The sequence below is a fragment of the Oncorhynchus mykiss genome, chromosome 26 (genome assembly GCF_013265735.2).
Source record: "Oncorhynchus mykiss isolate Arlee chromosome 26, USDA_OmykA_1.1, whole genome shotgun sequence".
NCBI lineage: Eukaryota > Metazoa > Chordata > Actinopteri > Salmoniformes > Salmonidae > Oncorhynchus > Oncorhynchus mykiss.
The window spans coordinates 1,517,797-1,540,474 of NC_048590.1; the positions used below are offsets into that span (position 1 = coordinate 1,517,797).

At 45.7% G+C, this 22,678-nt stretch overlaps 1 protein-coding gene across 1 annotated transcript in view; it reads right to left on the reverse strand.

The window, feature by feature from the left end:
* LOC110516758 (Golgi apparatus protein 1) overlaps positions 1-22,678 on the reverse strand; it is a 74,486-nt gene that overhangs the window by 9,374 nt on the left and 42,434 nt on the right. Inside the window, exons 14-21 of the mRNA XM_036963707.1 lie at positions 16,727-16,789; positions 15,770-15,883; positions 14,166-14,254; positions 13,306-13,423; positions 10,110-10,340; positions 3,038-3,161; positions 1,994-2,238; positions 369-597 (exon numbers count right to left, since the gene is read on the reverse strand). Coding sequence (XP_036819602.1) covers positions 369-597; positions 1,994-2,238; positions 3,038-3,161; positions 10,110-10,340; positions 13,306-13,423; positions 14,166-14,254; positions 15,770-15,883; positions 16,727-16,789 — 1,213 coding nt within the window. The remainder of the gene's footprint in view (positions 1-368; positions 598-1,993; positions 2,239-3,037; positions 3,162-10,109; positions 10,341-13,305; positions 13,424-14,165; positions 14,255-15,769; positions 15,884-16,726; positions 16,790-22,678) is intronic.

Sequence of the window (22,678 nt, forward strand, 5' to 3'; positions counted from 1 at the left end):
AATATATAAAACTGAACACTACAAAATACAAAATAACAACGTGAATGAACAAACGAAAACCGAAACAGGCCCGTATGGTACAAACACAGACACAGGAAACAATCACCCACAACTCAAAAGTGAAACCAGGCTACCTAAATATGGTTCTCAATCTATATCATTACTAAATACTATCATGGTGGTGTAGGAAGGTGAATATACCGCCATGTCATTACTAAATCCTATGGCTGTGAACAGACAGGTGGTGTAGAAGGTGAATATACCCTTATATCATTACTAAATCCTACGGCTGTGAACAGACAGGTGGTGTAGAAGGTGAATATACCCCCATGTCATTGGCTGTGAACAGACAGGTGGGCGGGACTCACGTCGTCCTCTGCCCGGCGTGACAGCAGCACACTGGTGTTTGAGGTCAAGGGCACAGGCCGTGTGGAGGACAGGATCAACGAAGACGTCTGCCTTGCTCTCCTTCAACATGTTCAGCACCTCCTTCTTACACAAGTCATGTTTGATCTTCAACAGGTTGGCCTTCAGACACTCCTCCACCTGACCTGTCTGCTCCTGGGCCACTGCCTCCTCCGCACACAGACCGGGGATCTAGAGGAGTGACAGGGGGAGGGAGGGAGAGGGGAATAGAGGGAAGACAGAGAGAGGGAAGACAGAGAGAGGGAAGACAGAACGTAAATTCTGTAGTCGCAGCTCTCAGAATGTATTTCAAAAGCTTTCTTCTATCAACATGGAACATGCTTTACAGCAGTCTGGCCTAGTTTGGGGCCGGTCTCTTCAGGGCTGTGGGGTTGTGTATTAGTAACCATCTCTCAGGGACAGCAGTCTGGCCTGGTTTAGAGGACCGGTCTCTTCAGGGCTGTGGGGTTGTGTATTAGTAACCATCTCTCAGGGACAGAAGTCTGGCCTGGTATAGAGGACCGGTCTCTTCAGGGCTGTGGGGTTGTGTATTAGTAACCATCTCTCAGGGACAGCAGTCTGGCCTGGTTTAGAGGACCGGTCTCTTCAGGACAGTGGGGTTATGTATTAGTAACCATCTCTCAGGGACAGCAGTCTGGCCTGGTTTAGAGGAAAGGTCTCCTCCTCAGCACAGTGGATCTGTAGCTGGGGGTCCAGTCTATATTAACACTCCTCACCTCCTCAGTGGATCTGTAGCTGGGGGTCCAGTCTATATTAACACTCCTCACCTCCTCAGCACAGTGGATCTGTAGCTGGGGGTCCAGTCTATATTAACACTCCTCACCTCCTCAGTGGATCTGTAGCTGGGGGTCCAGTCTATATTAACACTCCTCACCTCCTCAGCACAGTGGATCTGTAGCTGGGGGTCCAGTCTATATTAACACTCCTCACCTCCTCAGTGGATCTGTAGCTGGGGGTCCAGTCTATATTAACACTCCTCACCTCCTCAGCACAGTGGATCTGTAGCTGGGGGTCCAGTCTATATTAACACTCCTCACCTCCTCAGCACAGTGGATCTGTAGCTGGGAGTCCAGTCTATATTAACACTCCTCACCTCCTCAGCACAGTGGATCTGTAGCTGGGGGTCCAGTCTATATTAACACTCCTCACCTCCTCAGTGGATCTGTAGCTGGGGGTCCAGTCTATATTAACACTCCTCACCTCCTCAGTGGATCTGTAGCTGGGGGTCCAGTCTATATTAACACTCCTCACCTCCTCAGCACAGTGGATCTGTAGCTGGGGGTCCAGTCTATATTAACACTCCTCACCTCCTCAGTGGATCTGTAGCTGGGGGTCCAGTCTATATTAACACTCCTCACCTCCTCAGCACAGTGGATCTGTAGCTGGGGGTCCAGTCTATATTAACACTCCTTACCTCCTCAGTGGATCTGTAGCTGGGGGTCCAGTCTATATTAACACTCCTTACCTCCTCAGTGGATCTGTAGCTAGGGGTCCAGTCTATATTAACACTCCTCACCTCCTCAGTGGATCTGTAGCTGGGGGTCCAGTCTATATTAACACTCCTCACCTCCTCAGCACAGTGGATCTGTAGCTGGGGGTCCAGTCTGTAGTCCAGCGCCGACTCCTGAAGAATCACTCTGATCTGGTCCTCACAGTCTGGAGACAGACGCTGGTCGGCGTATTTCAGCTTCAGGCAACCAATCACCTGGCCCTCCAGTTCACTGTCATCACTGGCCTTGTTCAGGATTGGCTGACAGAATTTAGGGATGTCTGCCTTACAGGCCTTTCTCAATATTGGGTTTAACCTGTAGTCTGAGAGAGAGGAAGACAACCAGAAATATCAGAGATACGGGTCCACATGACCCGGGTCCACATGACATGGGCTCTGACCCGGGTCCACGTGACATGGGCTCTGACCCGGGTCCACCTGACATGGGCTCTGACCCGGGTAAACATGACATGGGCTCTGACCCGGGTCCACCTGACCCGGGTCCACATGACATGGGCTCTGACCCGGGTCCACATGACATGGGCTCTGACCCGGGTCCACATGACATGGGCTCTGACCCGGGTCCACATGACATGGGCTCTGACCCAATTCCTTTTCTCTCCATTCCTTGCATCCTCTTTCCTCGCCTGCTTCTCAAAACCCATTGGAGAAGAAGATCCAAGGGGAGGGACCTTAGACCAACTCCTCCAAGCGTTGAGAAGCAGGCGAGGAGATGGTCCTATTAGAGGTAACAGGTGATCCCATCTATTAGAGGTAACAGGTGGTCCCATCTATTAGAGGTAACAGGTGGTCCCATCTATTAGAGGTAACAGGTGGTCCCATCTATTAGAGGTAACAGGTGGTCCCATCTATTAGAGGTAACAGGTGGTCCCATCTATTAGAGGTAACAGGTGGTCCCTCTATTAGAGGTAACAGGTGGTGTGACAGTGTGTGTTACCTGTGTTCTGTGTGAGAGTGTCTGTGTGTGTGAGAGTGTGTGTTACCTGTGTTCTGTGTGAGAGTGTCTGTGTGTGTGACAGTGTGTGTTACCTGTGTTCTGTGTGAGAGTGTGTGTGTGTGACAGTGTGTGTTACCGGTGTTCTGTGTGAGAGTGTGTGTTACCTGTGTTCTGTGTGATCTGTCTCTTGGTGATCATCTGTTTACACTTGGGATCCATCAGTTCAGAGTTCTTGTTCTGTTTCAGACACTGCAGCATGTTCTTAGCATCCACATCTGTACAGAACCGCTGACACATGGAGAGAGAGGACAGACAGAGAGGACAAGAGGGACAGAGAGAGAGAGAGGACAGGAGGGAGAGAGAGAGAGAGAGGACAGTACGGACAGAGACAGAGAGAGGACAGGAGGGGCAGAGAGAGAGGACAGACAGAGAGGACAGGATGGGGCAGAGAGAGAGAGGACAGACAGAGAGGACAGGAGGGGCAGAGAGAGAGGACAGACAGAGAGGACAGAGACAAGTTAAAGATAGGTAGAGGGAACAGGCCTAGAATATTTTCTTTAATATGTTCTTAGCATCTACGTCCGTCCAGAACCGCTGAGAGAGACACAGAGAGACAGAGAGAGAGAGACAGAGAGAGAGAGACAGAGAGAGAGAGAGAGACAGAGACAGAGACAGACAGAGAGAGAGACAGAGAGAGAGAGACAGAGAGAGAGACAGAGAGACACAGAGAGAGAGAGAGAGACAGAGAGAGAGAGACAGAGAGAGAGAGACAGAGAGAGAGACAGAGAGAGAGAGACAGAGAGAGAGCGACAGAGAGAGAGCGACAGAGAGACACAGAGAGAGAGAGAGAGACAGAGAGAGAGAGAGACAGAGGGAGAGACAGAGAGAGAGAGAGAGAGAGAGAGAGACACAGAGAGACAGAGAGAGACAGAGAGAGAGAGACAGAGAGAGACAGAGAGAGAGAGAGAGAGAGAGAGACACAGAGAGACAGAGAGAGACAGAGAGAGAGAGACAGAGAGAGACAGAGAGAGACAGAGAGAGAGACAGAGAGAGACAGAGAGAGACAGAGACAGAGAGAGACAGAGACAGAGAGAGACAGAGAGAGACAGAGAGAGACAGAGAGAGGCCAAACCACGACCAACAGCATTGGACACTCTATGGAACAAAAAGCCTTCACTATATTATCCTGGAATATCCAAGGCCTGAGGTCATCTGCCTTTGGCCTAAAGAGCAGAAACCCGGACTTCACCAAAGAAATCGGTAATACAGACATTGTCATCCTGCAAGAAACCTGGTATAGAGGAGACGGACCCACTGGTTGCCCTCTAGGTTACAGAGAGCTGGTAGTCTTATCCACCAAACTACCAGGTGTGAAACAGGGAAGGGACTCAGGGGGTATGCTAATTTGGTATAGAGCAGACCTAACTCACTCCATTAAATTAATCAAAACAGGAACATTCTACATTTGGCTAGAAATTCAAAAGAAAATTATCCTAACAGAGAAAAATGTCCTCCTGTGTGCTACCTATATCCCCCCACTAGAATCCCCATATTTTAATGAAGACAGCTTCTCCATCCTGGAGGGGGAAATCAATCATTTCCAGGCCCAGGGACATGTACTAGTCTGTGGCGACCTAAATGCCAGAACCGGACAAGAACCTGACACCCTCAGCACACAGGGGGACAAACACCTGCCTGGAGGTGACAGCATTCCCTCCCACATATGCCCCCCTAGACACAACTATGACAACATAACCAACAAAAACGGGTCACAACTCCTGCAGCTCTGTCGCACGCTGGGTATGTACATAGTCAACGGTAGGCTTCGAGGGGACTCCTATGGTAGGTACACCTATAGCGCATCTCTTGGCAGTAGTACTGTAGACTACTTTATCACTGACCTCAACCCAGAGTCTCTCAGAGAGTTCACAGTCAGCCCACTGACACCCCTATCAGACCACAGCAAAATCACAGTCTACTTAAACAGAGCAATACTCAATCATGAGGCATCAAAGCCAAAGGAACTGAGTAACATTAAGAAATGCTATAGATGGAAGGAATGCAGTTTGGAAACCTACCAAAAAACAATTAGGCAACAACAAATTCAATCCCTTTTAGACAATTTCCTGGGTAAAACGTTCCACTGTAATAGTGAAGGTGTCAACTTGGCAGTAGAAAATCTTAACAGTATATTTGACCTCTCAGCTTCCCTATCAAATCTAAAAATCTCAAATAGAAAACCGAAGAAAATTAACAATAATGACAAATGGTTTGATGAAGAATGCAAAAATCTAAGAAAGAAATTGAGAAACCTATCCAACCAAAAACATAGAGACCCGGAAAACCTGAGTCTACGCCTTCACTATGGTGAATCACTAAAACAATACAGAAATACACTACGGAAAAAGAAGGAACAGCATGTCAGAAATCAGCTCAATGCAATTGAAGAATCCATAGACTCTAACCACTTCTGGGAAAATTAGAAAACACTAAACAAACAACAACAAGAAGAATTATCTATCCAAAATGGAGATGTATGGGTAAACCACTTCTCCAATCTTTTTGGCTCTATAACAAAGAACAAAAACATATACATGATCAAATACAGATCTTAGAATCAACTATTAAAGACTACCAGAACCCACTGGATTCTCCAATTACATTGAATGAGTTACAGGACAAAATAAAAACCCTCCAACCCAAAAAGGCCTGTGGTGTTGATGGGATCCTCAATGAAATGATCAAATATACAGACAACAAATTCCAATTGGCTATACTAAAACTCTTTAACATCATACTTAGCTCTGGCATCTTCCCCAATATTTGGAACCAAGGACTGATCACCCCAATCCACAAAAGTGGAGACAAATTTGACCCCAATAACTACCGTGGAATATGTGTCAACAGTAACCTTGGGAAAATCCTCTGCATTATTATTAACAGCAGACTCGTACATTTCCTCAATGAAAACAATGTACTGAGCAAATGTAAAATTGGCTTTTTACAAAATTACCGTACAACAGACCATGTATTCACCCTGCACACCCTAAGTGACAACCAAACAAACCAAAACAAAGGCAAAGTCTTCTCATGCTTTGTTGATTTCAAAAAAGCCTTCGACTCAATCTGGCATGAGGGTCTGCTATACAAACTGATGGAAAGTGGTGTTGGGGGTAAAACATACGACATTATAAAATCCATGTACACAAACAACAAGTGTGCGGTTAAAATTGGCAAAAAACACACATTTCTTCACACAGGGTCGTGGGGTTAGACAGGGATGCAGCTTAAGCCCCACCCTCTTCAACATATCAATGAATTGGCGCGGGCACTAGAAAAGTCGGCAGCACCCGGCCTCCCCCTACTAGAATCCGAAGTCAAATGTCTGCTGTTTGCCGATGATCTGGTGCTTCTGTCACCAACCAAGGAGGGCCTACAGCAGCACCTAGATCTTATGCACAGATTCTGTCAGACCTGGGCCCTGACAGTAAATCTCAGTAAGACCAAAATAATGGTGTTCCAAAAAAGGTCCAGTCACCAGGACCACAAATACATTCCATCTAGACACTGTTGCCCTAGAGCACACAAAAAACTATACATACCTTGGCCTAAACATCAGCGCCACAGGTAACTTCCACAAAGCTGTGAACGATCTGACAAGGCAAGAAGGGCATTCTATGCCATCAAAAGAAACTTCAATTAAATTTCAACATACCAATTAGGATTTGTCTAAAAATACTTGAATCAGTCATAGAGCCCATTGCCCTTTATGGTTGTGAGGTCTGGGGTCCGCTCACCAACCAAGACTTCACAAAATGGGACAAACACCAAATTGAGACTCTACACGCAGAATTCTGCTAAAATATCCTCCGTGTACAACGTAGAACACCAAATAATGCATGCAGAGCAGAATTAGGCCGATACCCACTAATTATCAAAATCCAGAAAAGAGCCGTTAAATTCTACAACCACCTAAAAGGAAGCGATTCACAAACCTTCCATAACAAAGCCATCACCTACAGAGAGATGAACCTGGAGAAGAGTCCCCTAAGCAAGCTGGTCCTGGGGCTCTGTTCACAAACACAAACACACCCTACAGAGCCCCAGGACAGCAACACAATTAGACCCAACCAAATCATGAGAAAACAAAAAGATAATTACTTGACACATTGGAAAGAATTAACAAAAAAACAGAGCAAACTAGAATGCTATTTGGCCCTACACAGAGAGTACACAGCGGCAGAATACCTGACCACTGTGACTGACCCAAAATTAAGGAAAGCTTTGACTATGTACAGACTCAGTGAGCATAGCCTTGCTATTGAGAAAGGCCGCCGTAGGCAGACATGGCTCTCAAGAGAAGACAGGCTATGTGCTCACTGCCCACAAAATGAGGTGGAAACTGAGCTGCACTTCCTAACTTCCTGCCCAATGTATGACCATATTAGAGAGACATATTTCCCTCAGATTACACAGATCCACAAAGAATTCGAAAACAAATCCAATTTTGAAAAACTCCCATATCTACTGGGTGAAATTCCACAGTATGACATCACAGCAGCAAGATTTGTGACCTGTTGCCACGAGAAAAGGGCAACCAGTGAAGAACACACACCATTGTAAATTACAACCCATATTTATGCTTATTTATTTTATCTTGTGTCCTTTAACCATTTGTACATTGTTAAAACACTGTATATATATATATATAATATGACATTTGTAATGTCTTTACTGTTTTGAAACCTCTGTATGTGTAATGTTTACTGTTAATCTTTGTTGTTTTTCACTTTATATTTTCACTTTGTATGTTGTCTACCTCACTTGCTTTGGCAATGTTAACACATGTTTCCCATGCCAATAAAGCCCTTGAATTGAATTGAATTGAGAGAGAGAGAGAGAGAGACAGAGAGAGAGAGAGAGAGAGAGACAGAGAGAGACAGAGAGAGAGAGAGAGACCAAAAATAACCTGCAGCTCTGTGGTCAGTACACAGCCAACGGTAGGTACACCCATAGCTCACCCCTTGGCAGTAGTACTGTAGACTACTTTATCACTGACCTCAACCTAGAGTCTCTCAGAGCGTTCACAGTCAGCCCACTAACCTCAACCTAGAGTCTCTCAGAGCGTTCACAGTCAGCCCACTAACCTCAACCTAGAGTCTCTCAGAGCGTTCACAGTCAGCCCACTAACCTCAACCTAGAGTCTCTCAGAGCGTTCACAGTCAGCCCACTAACCTCAACCTAGAGTCTCTCAGAGCGTTCACAGTCAGCCCACTAACCTCAACCTAGAGTCTCTCAGAGCGTTCACAGTCAGCCCACTGACCTCAACCTAGAGTCTCTCAGAGCGTTCACAGTCAGCCCACTAACCTCAACCTAGAGTCTCTCAGAGCGTTCACAGTCAGCCCACTAACCTCAACCTAGAGTCTCTCAGAGCGTTCACAGTCAGCCCACTAACCTCAACCTAGAGTCTCTCAGAGCGTTCACAGTCAGCCCACTGACCTCAACCTAGAGTCTCTCAGAGCGTTCACAGTCAGCCCACTAACCTCAACCTAGAGTCTCTCAGAGCGTTCACAGTCAGCCCACTAACCTCAACCTAGAGTCTCTCAGAGCGTTCACAGTCAGCCCACTAACCTCAACCTAGAGTCTCTCAGAGCGTTCACAGTCAGCCCACTAACCTCAACCCAGAGTCTCTCAGAGCGTTCACAGTCAGCCCACTAACCTCAACCTAGAGTCTCTCAGGGCGTTCACAGTCAGCCCACTAACCTCAACCTAGAGTCTCTCAGAGCGTTCACAGTCAGCCCACTAACCTCAACCTAGAGTCTCTCAGAGCGTTCACAGTCAGCCCACTAACCTCAACCTAGAGTCTCTCAGGGCGTTCACAGTCAGCCCACTAACCTCAACCTAGAGTCTCTCAGAGCGTTCACAGTCAGCCCACTAACCTCAACCTAGAGTCTCTCAGAGCGTTCACAGTCAGCCCACTAACCTCAACCTAGAGTCTCTCAGAGCGTTCACAGTCAGCCCACTAACCTCAACCTAGAGTCTCTCAGAGCGTTCACAGTCAGCCCACTAACCTCAACCTAGAGTCTCTCAGAGCGTTCACAGTCAGCCCACTAACCTCAACCTAGAGTCTCTCAGAGCGTTCACAGTCAGCCCACTAACCTCAACCTAGAGTCTCTCAGAGCGTTCACAGTCAGCCCACTAACCTCAACCTAGAGTCTCTCAGAGCGTTCACAGTCAGCCCACTAACACCTCTATCAGATCACAGCAAAATCACATGTACTTGAAAAGTGCAACAGTGAATCATGAGGCGTCAACTTGCCCAGTTAAATACAAATCTAATCAAATCAAAGTTGAACAAACTGCCTTCTGTTTAGAAAGAGGCTATTTTCATCCAGAGATGTTGAATCGGGTTCAATCTGGGCTCTGGCTGGGCCACTCAAGGACATTCAGAGACTTGTCCAAAACCACTCCTGTGTTGTCTTGGCTGTGTGTTTAGGATCGTTGTCCTGTTGGAAGGTGAACCTTCACCACAGCCACACGGGGGCGTCCCCCACTCACAACGGTCACACGGGGGCGTCCCCCACTCACCACGGCCACACGGGGGCGCCCCCCTCACCACGGCCACACGGGGGCGCCCCCCTCACCACAGCCACACGGGGGCGTCCCCCCATCACCACGGTCACGTCCCCCCCTCACCACGGCCACACGGGGGCGTCCCCCCCACCACAGCCACACGGGGGCGTCCCCCCCTCACCACAGCCACACGGGGGCGTCCCCCCCTCACCACAGCCACACGGGGGCGTCCCCCCCTCACCACAGCCACACGGGGGCGTCCCCCCCTCACCACGGTCACGTCCCCCCCTCACCACGGCCACACGGGGGCGCCCCCCTCACCACGGTCACACGGGGGCGCCCCCTTCACCACAGTCACACGGGGGCGTCCCCCCCACCACAGCCACACGGGGGCGTCCCCCCCTCACCACAGCCACACGGGGGCGTCCCCCCCTCACCACAGCCACACGGGGGCGTCCCCCTCACCACAGCCACACGGGGGCGTCCCCCTCACCACAGCCACACGGGGGCGTCCCCCTCACCACAGCCACACGGGGGCGTCCCCCTCACCACAGCCACACGGGGGCGTCCCCCTCACCACAGCCACACGGGGGCGTCCCCCCCTCACCACAGTCGCACGGGGGCGTCCCCCTCACCACAGCCACACGGGGGCGTACCCCTCACCTTAATCATCTGCTTGCAGACCCTCATGAGCTGGTAGTCCAGTTCTGGATCCAGCATCTCTCCCTCCTGTAGTTTAAACACCCTCTGGTGACACTGCTGAGACAGCTGTTTCTTCCTCTCCTTTAAACACTCCATCATCTGAGCGTTACCGAACACCACGTTGGAGCAGAGCCGCCCGATGTCGGTCTTACACACGTCATACAACTCAGGTTCCAGACGAATATCCTCTGACTGCAGAGAGAGGAGAAAGGAGAGGAGAGAGAAAGGAGAGGAGAGGAGGAGAGAGAAAGGAGAGGAGAGAGAAAGGAGAGAGAAAGGAGAGGAGAGAGAAAGGAGAGGAGAGAGAAAGGAGAGAGAAAGGAGAGGAGAGATAAAGGAGAGGAGGGGGAGGAGAGGAGAGGAGGAGGAGAGAGAAAGGAGAGGAGAGCGAAAGGAGAGGAGAGGAGGAGAGGAGGAGGAGAGAGAAAGGAGAGGAGAGGAGAGGGGAGGAGGAGAGAGAAAGGAGAGGAGAGGAGGAGAGAGAAAGGAGAGGAGAGAGAAAGGAGAGGAGGGAGGAGAGGAGAAAGAAAGGAGAGGAGGGAGGAGAAAGAAAGGACAGGAGAGGAGGAGAGAGAGAGGAGAGGAGGAGGAGAGAGAAAGGAGAGGAGAGAGAAAGGAGAGGAGAGAGAAAGGAGAGGAGAGGAGGAGAGAGAAAGGAGAGGAGAGAGAAAGGAGAGGAGAGAGAAAGGAGAGGAGAGAGAAAGGAGAGAGAAAGGAGAGGAGAGAGAAAGGAGAGGAGGAGGAGGAGAGGAGGAGAGAGAAAGAGGAGGAGAGAGAGAAAGGAGGATTGAGAAAGGAGAGGAGAGGAGGAGAGAGAAAGGAGAGGAGAGATAAAGGAGAGGAGGGGGAGGAGAGGAGAGGAGGAGGAGAGAGAAAGGAGAGGAGAGAGAAAGGAGAGGAGAGGAGGAGAGGAGGAGGAGAGAGAAAGGAGAAGAGAGGAGAGGGGAGGAGGAGAGAGAAAGGAGAGGAGAGGAGGAGAGAGAGAGGAGAGGAGGAGGAGAGAGAAAGGAGAGGAGAGAGAAAGGAGAGGAGAGAGAAAGGAGAGGAGAGAGAAAGGAGAGGAGAGGAGGAGAGAGAAAGGAGAGGAGAGAGAAAGGAGAGGAGAGGAGGAGCGAGAAAGGAGAGGAGAGAGAAAGGAGAGGAGAGAGAAAGGAGAGGAGAGAGAAAGGAGAGAGAAAGGAGAGGAGAGAGAAAGGAGAGGAGGAGGAGGAGAGGAGGAGAGAGAAAGAGGAGGAGAGAGAGAAAGGAGGATTGAGAAAGGAGAGGAGAGGAGGAGAGAGAAAGGAGAGGAGAGATAAAGGAGAGGAGGGGGAGGAGAGGAGAGGAGGAGGAGAGAGAAAGGAGAGGAGAGAGAAAGGAGAGGAGAGGAGGAGAGGAGGAGGAGAGAGAAAGGAGAAGAGAGGAGAGGGGAGGAGGAGAGAGAAAGGAGAGGAGAGGAGGAGAGAGAAAGGAGAGGAGGAGAGAGAAAGGAGAGGAGGGAGGAGAGGAGAAAGAAAGGAGAGGAGGGAGGAGAAAGAAAGGACAGGAGAGGAGGAGAGAGAGAGGAGAGGAGGGAGGAGAGGAGTGACGAGAAAGAAAGGACAGGAGAGGTGGAGAGAGAGAGGAGGAGAGAGAGAGGAGAGGAGGAGAGAGAGAGGAGGAGAGAGAAAGGAGAGGAGGAGAGAGAAAGGAGAGGAGGAAAGAGAGAAAATACAGGAGAAAGGAGGAGAGAGAGAGGAGAGGAGGAGGAGAGAGAAAGGAGAGGAGAGAGAAAGGAGAGGAGAGAGAAAGGAGAGGAGAGAGAAAGGAGAGGAGAGGAGGAGAGAGAAAGGAGAGGAGAGAGAAAGGAGAGGAGAGGAGGAGCGAGAAAGGAGAGGAGAGAGAAAGGAGAGGAGAGAGAAAGGAGAGGAGAGAGAAAGGAGAGAGAAAGGAGAGGAGAGAGAAAGGAGAGGAGGAGGAGGAGAGGAGGAGAGAGAAAGAGGAGGAGAGAGAGAAAGGAGGATTGAGAAAGGAGAGGAGAGGAGGAGAGAGAAAGGAGAGGAGAGATAAAGGAGAGGAGGGGGAGGAGAGGAGAGGAGGAGGAGAGAGAAAGGAGAGGAGAGAGAAAGGAGAGGAGAGGAGGAGAGGAGGAGGAGAGAGAAAGGAGAAGAGAGGAGAGGGGAGGAGGAGAGAGAAAGGAGAGGAGAGGAGGAGAGAGAAAGGAGAGGAGGAGAGAGAAAGGAGAGGAGGGAGGAGAGGAGAAAGAAAGGAGAGGAGGGAGGAGAAAGAAAGGACAGGAGAGGAGGAGAGAGAGAGGAGAGGAGGAGAGAGAAAGGAGAGGAGGGAGGAGAGGAGTGACGAGAAAGAAAGGACAGGAGAGGTGGAGAGAGAGAGGAGGAGAGAGAGAGGAGAGGAGGAGAGAGAGAGGAGGAGAGAGAAAGGAGAGGAGGAGAGAGAAAGGAGAGGAGGAAAGAGAGAAAATACAGGAGAAAGGAGGGAGAAACATGTGAGAGAGAAGAGAAAAATGATATATACCAAATTTGCTTGATATGAATAGTTGACAATTAATAAATAGGACGGCATGTCTGTCCTACTAATGCTGTGTCTTAATGGTCTCCACTCGAGTTCCCGTCAGCTAACCTGGCAGTATGGTCACCAGAGATGACTTGAGCTGACAAATGAGTTAAAGACTGCATTAAAAGACTGAGTTAAAGACTGCTCAACAGCTTGGTCAGGCCTAATAAGGCCTCAGGGGTTTAAGTGTAGCTGACCAGGGGTGTATCGAACCACCACAAGCAGGTAAACAAATAACAGACAGAGTTGTATCTCTCCCCATCTCCAGCTCCTCTACTCTGAGTTGTATCTATCCCCATCTCCAGCTCCTCTACTCTGAGTTGTAACAGAGTTGTAACTCTCCCCATCTCCAGCTCCTCTACTCTGAGTTGTAACTCTCACCATCTCCAGCTCCTCTACTCTGAGTTGTAACAGAGTTGAATCTCTCCCCATCTCCAGCTCCTCTACTCTGAGTTGTAACAGAGTTGTATCTCTCACCATCTCTAGCTCCTCTACTCTGAGTTGTATCTCTCACCATCTCCAGCTCCTCTACTCTGAGTTGTATCTCTCCCCATCTCCAGCTCCTCTACTCTGAGTTGTATCTCTCACCATCTCTAGCTCCTCTACTCTGAGTTGTATCTCTCACCATCTCCAGCTCCTCTACTCGGAGTTGTTTCCGACACTTGAGAGAGACACGCTGCTCCTTGACGTCCTGCAGAGTGTCATTCCTCACTGTAGTACTGAGACAGATCACTACATCCACCCTGTGGGACAGACAGAGACACAGAGAGACAGAGACAGAGACAGAGACAGAGACAGAGAGAGGAGAGAGAGAGAGGGAGAGAGAGAGAGAGAGAGAGAGACATACAGAGGGAGACAGAGAGAGACAGAGAGAGACAGAGAGAGACAGAAAGAGAGACAGAAAGAGAGACAGAAAGAGAGAGAGATACAGAGAGATACAGAGAGATACAGAGAGAGACAGAGAGAGACAGAGAGAGACAGAGAGAGAGATACAGAGAGAGACAGAGACAGAGAGATACAGAGAGAGACAGAGAGAGACAGAGATACAGAGAGATACAGAGAGAGACAGAGAGAGACAGAGAGAGACAGAGAGACAGAGAGACAGAGAGACAGAGAGACAGAGACAGAGAGATACAGAGAGAGACAGAGACAGAGAGATACAGAGAGATACAGAGACAGAGAGAGACAGAGATGCAGAGAGATACAGAGAGAGACAGAGATAGACAGAGAGAGACAGAGAGAGACAGAGAGAGACAGGGAGAGGGTTAATTATTAAGTGGAAGATCCAACCAATGAAAAGTAATAGGGCTAATGGAAATGACTCTGTAGCTGTCTGGCACACACACCTCTATTTAGGGAATAGGGAGCCATTGGGTCCTGGTCATTAGTAGTGCACTATATAGGGAATAGGGAGCCATTGGGTCCTGGTCATAAGTAGTGCACTATATAGGGAATAGGGAGCCATTGGGACGGGTTCTGACTCACTTCTTCTTGATGTTTGGGCAGAGCTTGAGCACGTCCTCTTTACACGCCATCTTGAATTTGTAGGAGAAACGAAAGTCCTTCATCTGGATCTGAGGAAGAGGAGGAGGAGATGGAGTCAGTCTGGGTTGATTATCTACACCGGCCGGTCGTCAAACACATCTACACATAAACCTGTGCCTCACATCCTACCAGTTTACGTGGCCTCACATCCTACCCGTTTACATGGCCTCACATCCTACCAGTTTACATGGCCTCACATCCTACCCGTTTACATGGCCTCACATCCTACCAGTTTACGTGGCCTCACATCCTACCAGTTTACGTGGCCTCACATCCTACCAGTTTACATGGCCTCACATCCTACCAGTTTGCATGGTCTCACATCCTACCAGTTTACATGGACTCACATCCTACCAGTTTACATGGACTCACATCCTACCAGTTTACATGGCCTCACATCCTACCAGTTTACATGGACTCACATCCTACCAGTTTACATGGCCTCACATCCTACCAGTTTACATGGCCTCACATCCTATGGGAGGTACCCAGCTATGCGAGGTGCCCTTACTCTGGGGTAAGGATGAGTGTGTGGTGTGTTTGAGATTATGAGGATCATTCAGAGAGATAGTGAGTGTGTGGGATTATGTGGATTATTCAGAGAGATAGTGAGTGTGTGGTGTGTGTGAGATTATGTGGATTATTCAGAGAGATAGTGAGTGTGTGGGATTATGTGGATTATTCAGAGAGATAGTGAGTGTGTGGTGTGTGTGAGATTATGTGGATTATTCAGAGAGATAGTGAGTGTATGGTGTGTGAGATTATGTGGATTATTCAGAGAGATAGTGAGTGTGTGGGATTATGTGGATTATTCAGAGAGATAGTGAGTGTGTGGTGTGTGTGAGATTATGTGGATCATTCAGAGAGATAGTGAGTGTGTGGTGTGTGTGAGATTATGTGGATTATTCAGAGAGATAGTGAGTGTGTGGGATTATGTGGATTATTCAGAGAGATAGTGTGTGTGTGGTGTGTGTGAGATTATGTGGATTATTCAGAGAGATAGTGAGTGTGTGGGATTATGTGGATTATTCAGAGAGATAGTGAGTGTGTGGTGTGTGTGAGATTATGTGGATTATTCAGAGAGATAGTGAGTGTGTGGTGTGTGAGATTATGTGGATTATTCAGAGAGATAGTGAGTGTGTGGGATTATGTGGATTATTCAGAGAGATAGTGAGTGTGTGGTGTGTGTGAGATTATGTGGATCATTCAGAGAGATAGTGAGTGGGTGGGATTATGTGGATCATTCAGAGAGATAGTGTGTGTGTGGTGTGTGTGAGATTATGTGGATTATTCAGAGAGATAGTGAGTGTGTGGGATTATGTGGATTATTCAGAGAGATAGTGAGTGTGTGGTGTGTGTGAGATTATGTGGATCATTCAGAGAGATAGTGAGTGTGTGAGTCAGGGTGTTCAGTTCAGTCGGGGGGGGTCATAGTGAGGTCAACAGCTTCTTGGTCCGTGTTGTCATAGAGACAGCGACCCGCCAGCTGTGTGTACATGCGTACATGATTCAGTGTGCGTGTTGTCATAGCGACAGTGACCCACCAGCTGGAAGTGTGTCACTCCCACGGTACACTTGCTGTTCATCTCCTTCTGGTGTTTGTTCTGAACCAGACACTCCATCACATCCCCTGTATCCACCTGGTTATCAGATACATCCTGGAGGGAGGAGAGAGAGAGGAGAGAGATGTGTTTGTTCTGAACCAGACACTCCATCACATCCCCTGTATCCACCTGGTTATCAGATACATCCTAGAGGGAGGAGAGAGAGAGGAGAGAGATGTGTTTGTTCTGAACCAGACACTCCATCACATCCCCTGTATCCACCTGGTTATCAGATACATCCTAGAGGGAGGAGAGAGAGAGGAGAGAGATGTGTTTGTTCTGAACCAGACACTCCATCACATCCCCTGTATCCACCTGGTTATCAGATACATCCTGGAGGGAGGAGAGAGAGAGGAGAGAGATGTGTTTGTTCTGAACCAGACACTCCATCACATCCCCTGTATCCACCTGGTTATCAGATACATCCTAGAGGGAGGAGAGAGAGAGGAGAGAGATGTGTTTGTTCTGAACCAGACACTCCATCACATCCCCTGTATCCACCTGGTTATCAGATACATCCTGGAGGGAGGAGAGAGAGAGGAGAGAGATGTGTTTGTTCTGAACCAGACACTCCATCACATCCCCTGTATCCACCTGGTTATCAGATACATCCTGGAGGGAGGAGAGAGAGAGGAGAGAGATGTGTTTGTTCTGAACCAGACACTCCATCACATCCCCTGTATCCACCTGGTTATCAAATACATCCTAGAGAGCGGAGAGAGATGTGTTTGTTCTGAACCAGACACTCCATCACATCCCCTGTTGGGATAACTTGTTTTTAGACTTGCCAAAAGAGGAGAAGCTGTTCTGAGGTCAGGCAGAGTGAGAGAGCTGAGTTCTGAAGCTGTTCTGAGGTCAGGCAGAGTGAGAGAGCTGAAGCTGTTTGTTGGAACTTACATGGCAGTGAGACTGGATGACAGGCTGACAGGCCCGGATCAGCAGAGCCTCAATATGAATGTCCTGTCACAGCAGAGAGACCATGTCAGCCAGAGACAGTAATATACAGAGACATCACACATACAGAATGGTTGGCACCCTTGATAAAGATGAGACTGGATGAAATAAATAACACAAATACGGAGCTGTACAGCGCATTGGGAACGTTTTCTGATCACTTGACTTTCTCCACAGTTTGTTACTTTACAGCCTTATTCTAAAATGGGTTCAAAAATATAAATACAGCCTCAATCTACACACAATACCCCATAATGATGTCATCATCAATCTACACACAATACCCCATAATGATGTCATCATCAATCTACACACAATACCCCATAATGATGTCATCATCAATCTACACACAATACCCCATAATGATGTCATCATCAATCTACACACAATACCCCATAATGATGTCATCATCAATCTACACACAATACCCCATAATGATGTCATCATCAATCTACACACAATACCCCATAATGATGTCATCATCAACCTACACACAATACCCCATAATGATGTCATCATCAATCTACACACAATACCCCATAATGATGTCATCATCAATCTACACACAATACCCCATAATGATGTCATCATCAATCTACACACAATACCCCATAATGATAAAGTAAACAGGTTAAGACATTTTAGCAAATTTATTACAAATAAAAAAAACTGAAGAATGACATTTCCATAAGTATTCAGATCCTTTACTCTGTGCTTTGTTGAAGCACCTTTGGCAGCAATTATAGCCTCAAGTCTTATTGGGTATGTGTTAAGGGATTGTTTTTAATCAATAATGACTAATTATGTATACATTTCAATCAGGACTGACTAATCAGAATACTATTATGTTACTGTATAGATGTATGAATTTTCTTTTAATCCTAGTACTGAATATAATGTGTGTAAATATAATCAAGAAGTAGAACAATGACTGTCTGTTCCTTGGTAGAAATGAATGAACTTATCGTCAAGACTGGCTGGAATGCTTATCTACACAGGGAGACCTTGGCTCGGTCATAAATTATCTAAATTGGGAGAGACGATGTGGGAAGGCTTGAGAACTATACAGCCATTGTACTGGAGTGGAGATGAGACGGGTTTGTACGAAAACTAATGACATCATCTTCAGTTTATAACCTGTGATAAACTGTATCGTGTTCAGTACTCTCGAGAATAAACGCTGCTGATTGATTTTGAGACTGGTCTCTGTCCATTTTATGCAAATAGGAGTCTTACAAATTCTTAGGAATTGACAGAGTGTTTAATTTTAATTGGGTATTAAAACATGTAGGAATTTAATTCCTGTAACAGTATGACTCTACAAGCTTGGCACACCTGTATTTGGGAAGTTTCATACTCATAGAACTCATACTAAATAATATAGTAATACTATAGTACAAATATAACTCATACTATATAATATAGTACTAATATAACTCATACTATATAAAATAGTAATAATATAGTGCTAATATAACATTGTAATAATATAACTCATTTATAATATAGTAACAATATAGTACTAATATAACTCATACTATATAATATAGTAATAATATAGTACTAATATAACTCATACTATATATAGTAATAATAGTACTAATATAACTCATACTATATATAGTAATAATAGTAGTAATATAACTCATACAATTTAATATAACTCATACTCTATAATATAGTACTAATATAATAATACTATATACTATAGCAGTAACATAACTCATACTATATAATAACTACTAATATAACTCATACTATATAATATAACTCATACTATATAATATAACTCATACTATATAACATAACTCATACTATATAACATAACTCATACTATATAACATAACTCATACTATATAATATAACTCATACTATATAATATAACTCATACTATATAATATAACTCATACTATATAATATAACTCATACTATATAATATTTTTATTTATTTATTTATTTTACCTTTATTTAACCAGGTAGGCAAGTTCTCATTTACAATTGCGACCTGGCCAAGATAAAGCAAAGCAGTTCGACAGATACAACAACACAGAGTTACACATGGAGTAAAACAAACATACAGTCAATAATAAAGTATAAACAAGTCTATATACAATGTGAGCAAATGAGGTGAGAAGGGAGGTAAAGGCAAAAAAAGGCCTTGGTGGCAAGGTAAATACAATATAGCAATTAAAACACTGGAATGGTAGTTTTGCAATGGAAGAATGTGCAAAGTAGAAATAAAAATAATGGGGTGCAAAGGAGCAAAATAAATAAATAAATTAAATACAGTTGGGAAAGAGGTAGTTGATAGGGCTAAATTATATGTGGGCTATGTACAGGTGCAGTAATCTGTGAGCTGCTCTGACAGTTGGTGCTTAAAGCTAGTGAGGGAGATAAGTGTTTCCAGTTTCAGAGATTTTTGTAGTTCGTTCCAGTCATTGGCAGCAGAGAACTGGAAAGAGAGGCGGCCAAAGAAAGAATTGGTTTTGGGGGTGACTAGAGAGATATACCTGCTGGAGCGTGTGCTACAGGTGGGAGATGCTATGGTGACCAGCGAGCTGAGATAAGGGGGGACTTTACCTAGCAGGGTCTTGTAGATGACATGGAGCCAGTGGGTTTGGCGACGAGTATGAAGCGAGGGCCAGCCAACGAGAGCGTACAGGTCGCAATGGTGGGTAGTGTATGGGGCTTTGGTGACAAAACGGATTGCACTGTGATAGACTGCATCCAGTTTGTTGAGTAGGGTATTGGAGGCTATTTTGTAAATTACATCGCCAAAGTCGAGGATTGGTAGGATGGTCAGTTTTACAAGGGTATGTTTGGCAGCATGAGTGAAGGATGCTTTGTTGCGAAATAGGAAGCCAATTCTAGATTTAACTTTGAATTGGAGATGTTTGATATGGGTCTGGAAGGAGAGTTTACAGTCTAACCAGACACCTAAGTATTTGTAGTTGTCCACGTATTCTAAGTCAGAGCCGTCCAGAGTAGTGATGTTGGACAGGCGGGTAGGTGCAGGTAGTGATCGGTTGAAGAGCATGCATTTAGTTTTACTTGTATTTAAGAGCAGTTGGAGGCCACGGAAGGAGAGTTGTATGGCATTGAAGCTTGCCTGGAGGGTTGTTAACACAGTGTCCAAAGAAGGGCCGGAAGTATACAGAATGGTGTCGTCTGCGTAGAGGTGGATCAGAGACTCACCAGCAGCAAGAGCGACCTCATTGATGTATACAGAGAAGAGAGTCGGTCCAAGAATTGAACCCTGTGGCACCCCCATAGAGACTGCCAGAGGTCCGGACAACAGACCCTCAGATTTGACACACTGAACTCTATCAGAGAAGTAGTTGGTGAACCAGGCGAGGCAATCATTTGAGAAACCAAGGCTGTTGAGTCTGCCGATGAGGATGTGGTGATTGACAGAGTCGAAAGCCTTGGCCAGATCAATGAATACGGCTGCACAGTAATGTTTCTTATCGATGGCGGTTAAGATATCGTTTAGGACCTTGAGCGTGGCTGAGGTGCACCCATGACCAGCTCTGAAACCAGATTGCATAGCAGAGAAGGTATGGTGAGATTCAAAATGGTCGGTAATCTGTTTGTTGACTTGGCTTTCGAAGACCTTAGAAAGGCATGGTAGGATAGATATAGGTCTGTAGCAGTTTGGGTCAAGAGTGTCCCCCCCTTTGAAGAGGGGGATGACCGCAGCTGCTTTCCAATCTTTGGGAATCTCAGACGACACGAAAGAGAGGTTGAACAGGCTAGTAATAGGGGTGGCAACAATTTCGGCAGATAATTTTAGAAAGAAAGGGTCCAGATTGTCTAGCCCGGCTGATTTGTAGGGGTCCAGATTTTGCAGCTCTTTCAGAACATCAGCTGAATGGATTTGGGAGAAAGAGAAATGGGGAAGGCTTGGGCGAGTTGCTGTTGGGGGTGCAGTGCTGTTGACAGGGGTAGGAGTAGCCAGGTGGAAAGCATGGCCAGCAGTAGAAAAATGCTTATTGAAATTTTCAATTATGGTGGATTTATCAGTGGTGACAGTGTTTCCTATCTTCAGTGCAGTGGGCAGCTGGGAGGAGGTGTTCTTATTCTCCATGGACTTTACAGTGTCCCAGAACTTTTTTGAGTTAGTGTTGCAAGAAGCAAATTTCTGCTTGAAAAAGCTAGCCTTGGCTTTTCTAACTGCCTGTGTATAATGGTTTCTAGCTTCCCTGAACAGCTGCATATCACGGGGGCTGTTCGATGCTAATGCAGAACGCCATAGGACGTTTTTGTGTTGATTAAGGGCAGTCAGGTCTGGGGAGAACCAAGGGCTATATCTGTTCCTGGTTCTAAATTTCTTGAATGGGGCATGTTTATTTAAGATGGTTAGGAAGGCATTTTAAAAAAATATCCAGGCATCCTCTACTGACGGGATGAGGTCAATATCCTTCCAGGATACCCCGGCCAGGTCGATTAGAAAGGCCTGCTCGCTGAAGTGTTTCAGGGAGCGTTTTACAGTGATGAGAGGAGGTCGTTTGACCGCTGACCCATTACGGATGCAGGCAATGAGGCAGTGATCGCTGAGATCTTGGTTGAAGACAGCAGAGGTGTATTTAGAGGGGAAGTTGGTTAGGATGATATCTATGAGGGTGCCCGTGTTTAAGGCTTTGGGGAGGTACCTGGTAGGTTCATTGATAATTTGTGTGAGATTGAGGGCATCAAGTTTAGATTGTAGGATGGCTGGGGTGTTAAGCATGTTCCAGTTTAGGTCGCCTAGCAGCACGAGCTCTGAAGATAGATGGGGGGCAATCAGTTCACATATGGTGTCCAGAGCACAGCTGGGGGCAGAGGGTGGTCTATAGCAGGCGGCAACGGTGAGAGACTTGTTTTTAGAAAGGTGGATTTTTAAAAGTAGAAGTTCAAATTGTTTGGGTACAGACCTGGATAGTAGGACAGAACTCTGCAGGCTATCTTTGCAGTAAATTGCAACACCGCCCCCTTTGGCAGTTCTATCTTGTCTGAAAATGTTGTAGTTTGGAATTAAAATGTCTGAATTTTTGGTGGTCTTCCTAAGCCAGGATTCAGACACAGCTAGAACATCCGGGTTGGCAGAGTGTGCTAAAGCAGTGAATAGAACAAACTTAGGGAGGAGGCTTCTAATGTTAACTCATACTATATAATATAACTCATACTATATAACATAACTCATACTATATAACATAACTCATACTATATAATATAACTCATACTATATAATATAACTCATACTATATAATATAACTCATACTATATAATATAGTACTAATATAACTCATACTATATAATATAACTCATACTATATAATATAACTCATACTATATAATATAACTCATACTATATGATATAGTACTAATATAACTCATACTATATAATATAACTCATACTATATAATATAACTCATACTATATAATATAACTCATACTATATAATATAACTCATACTATATAATATAGTACTAATATAACTCATACTATATAATATAACTCATACTATATAATATAACTCATACTATATAATATAACTCATACTATATGATATAGTACTAATATAACTCATACTATATAATATAACTCATACTATATAATATAACTCATACTATATAATAACTACTAATATAACTCATACTATATAATATAACTCATACTATATAATATAACTCATACTATATAATATAACTCATACTATATAATATAACTCATACTATATAATATAGTACTAATATAACTCATACTATATAATATAACTCATACTATATAATATAACTCATACTATATAATATAACTCATACTATATGATATAGTACTAATATAACTCATACTATATAATATAACTCATACTATATAATATAACTCATACTATATGATATAGTACTAATATAACTCA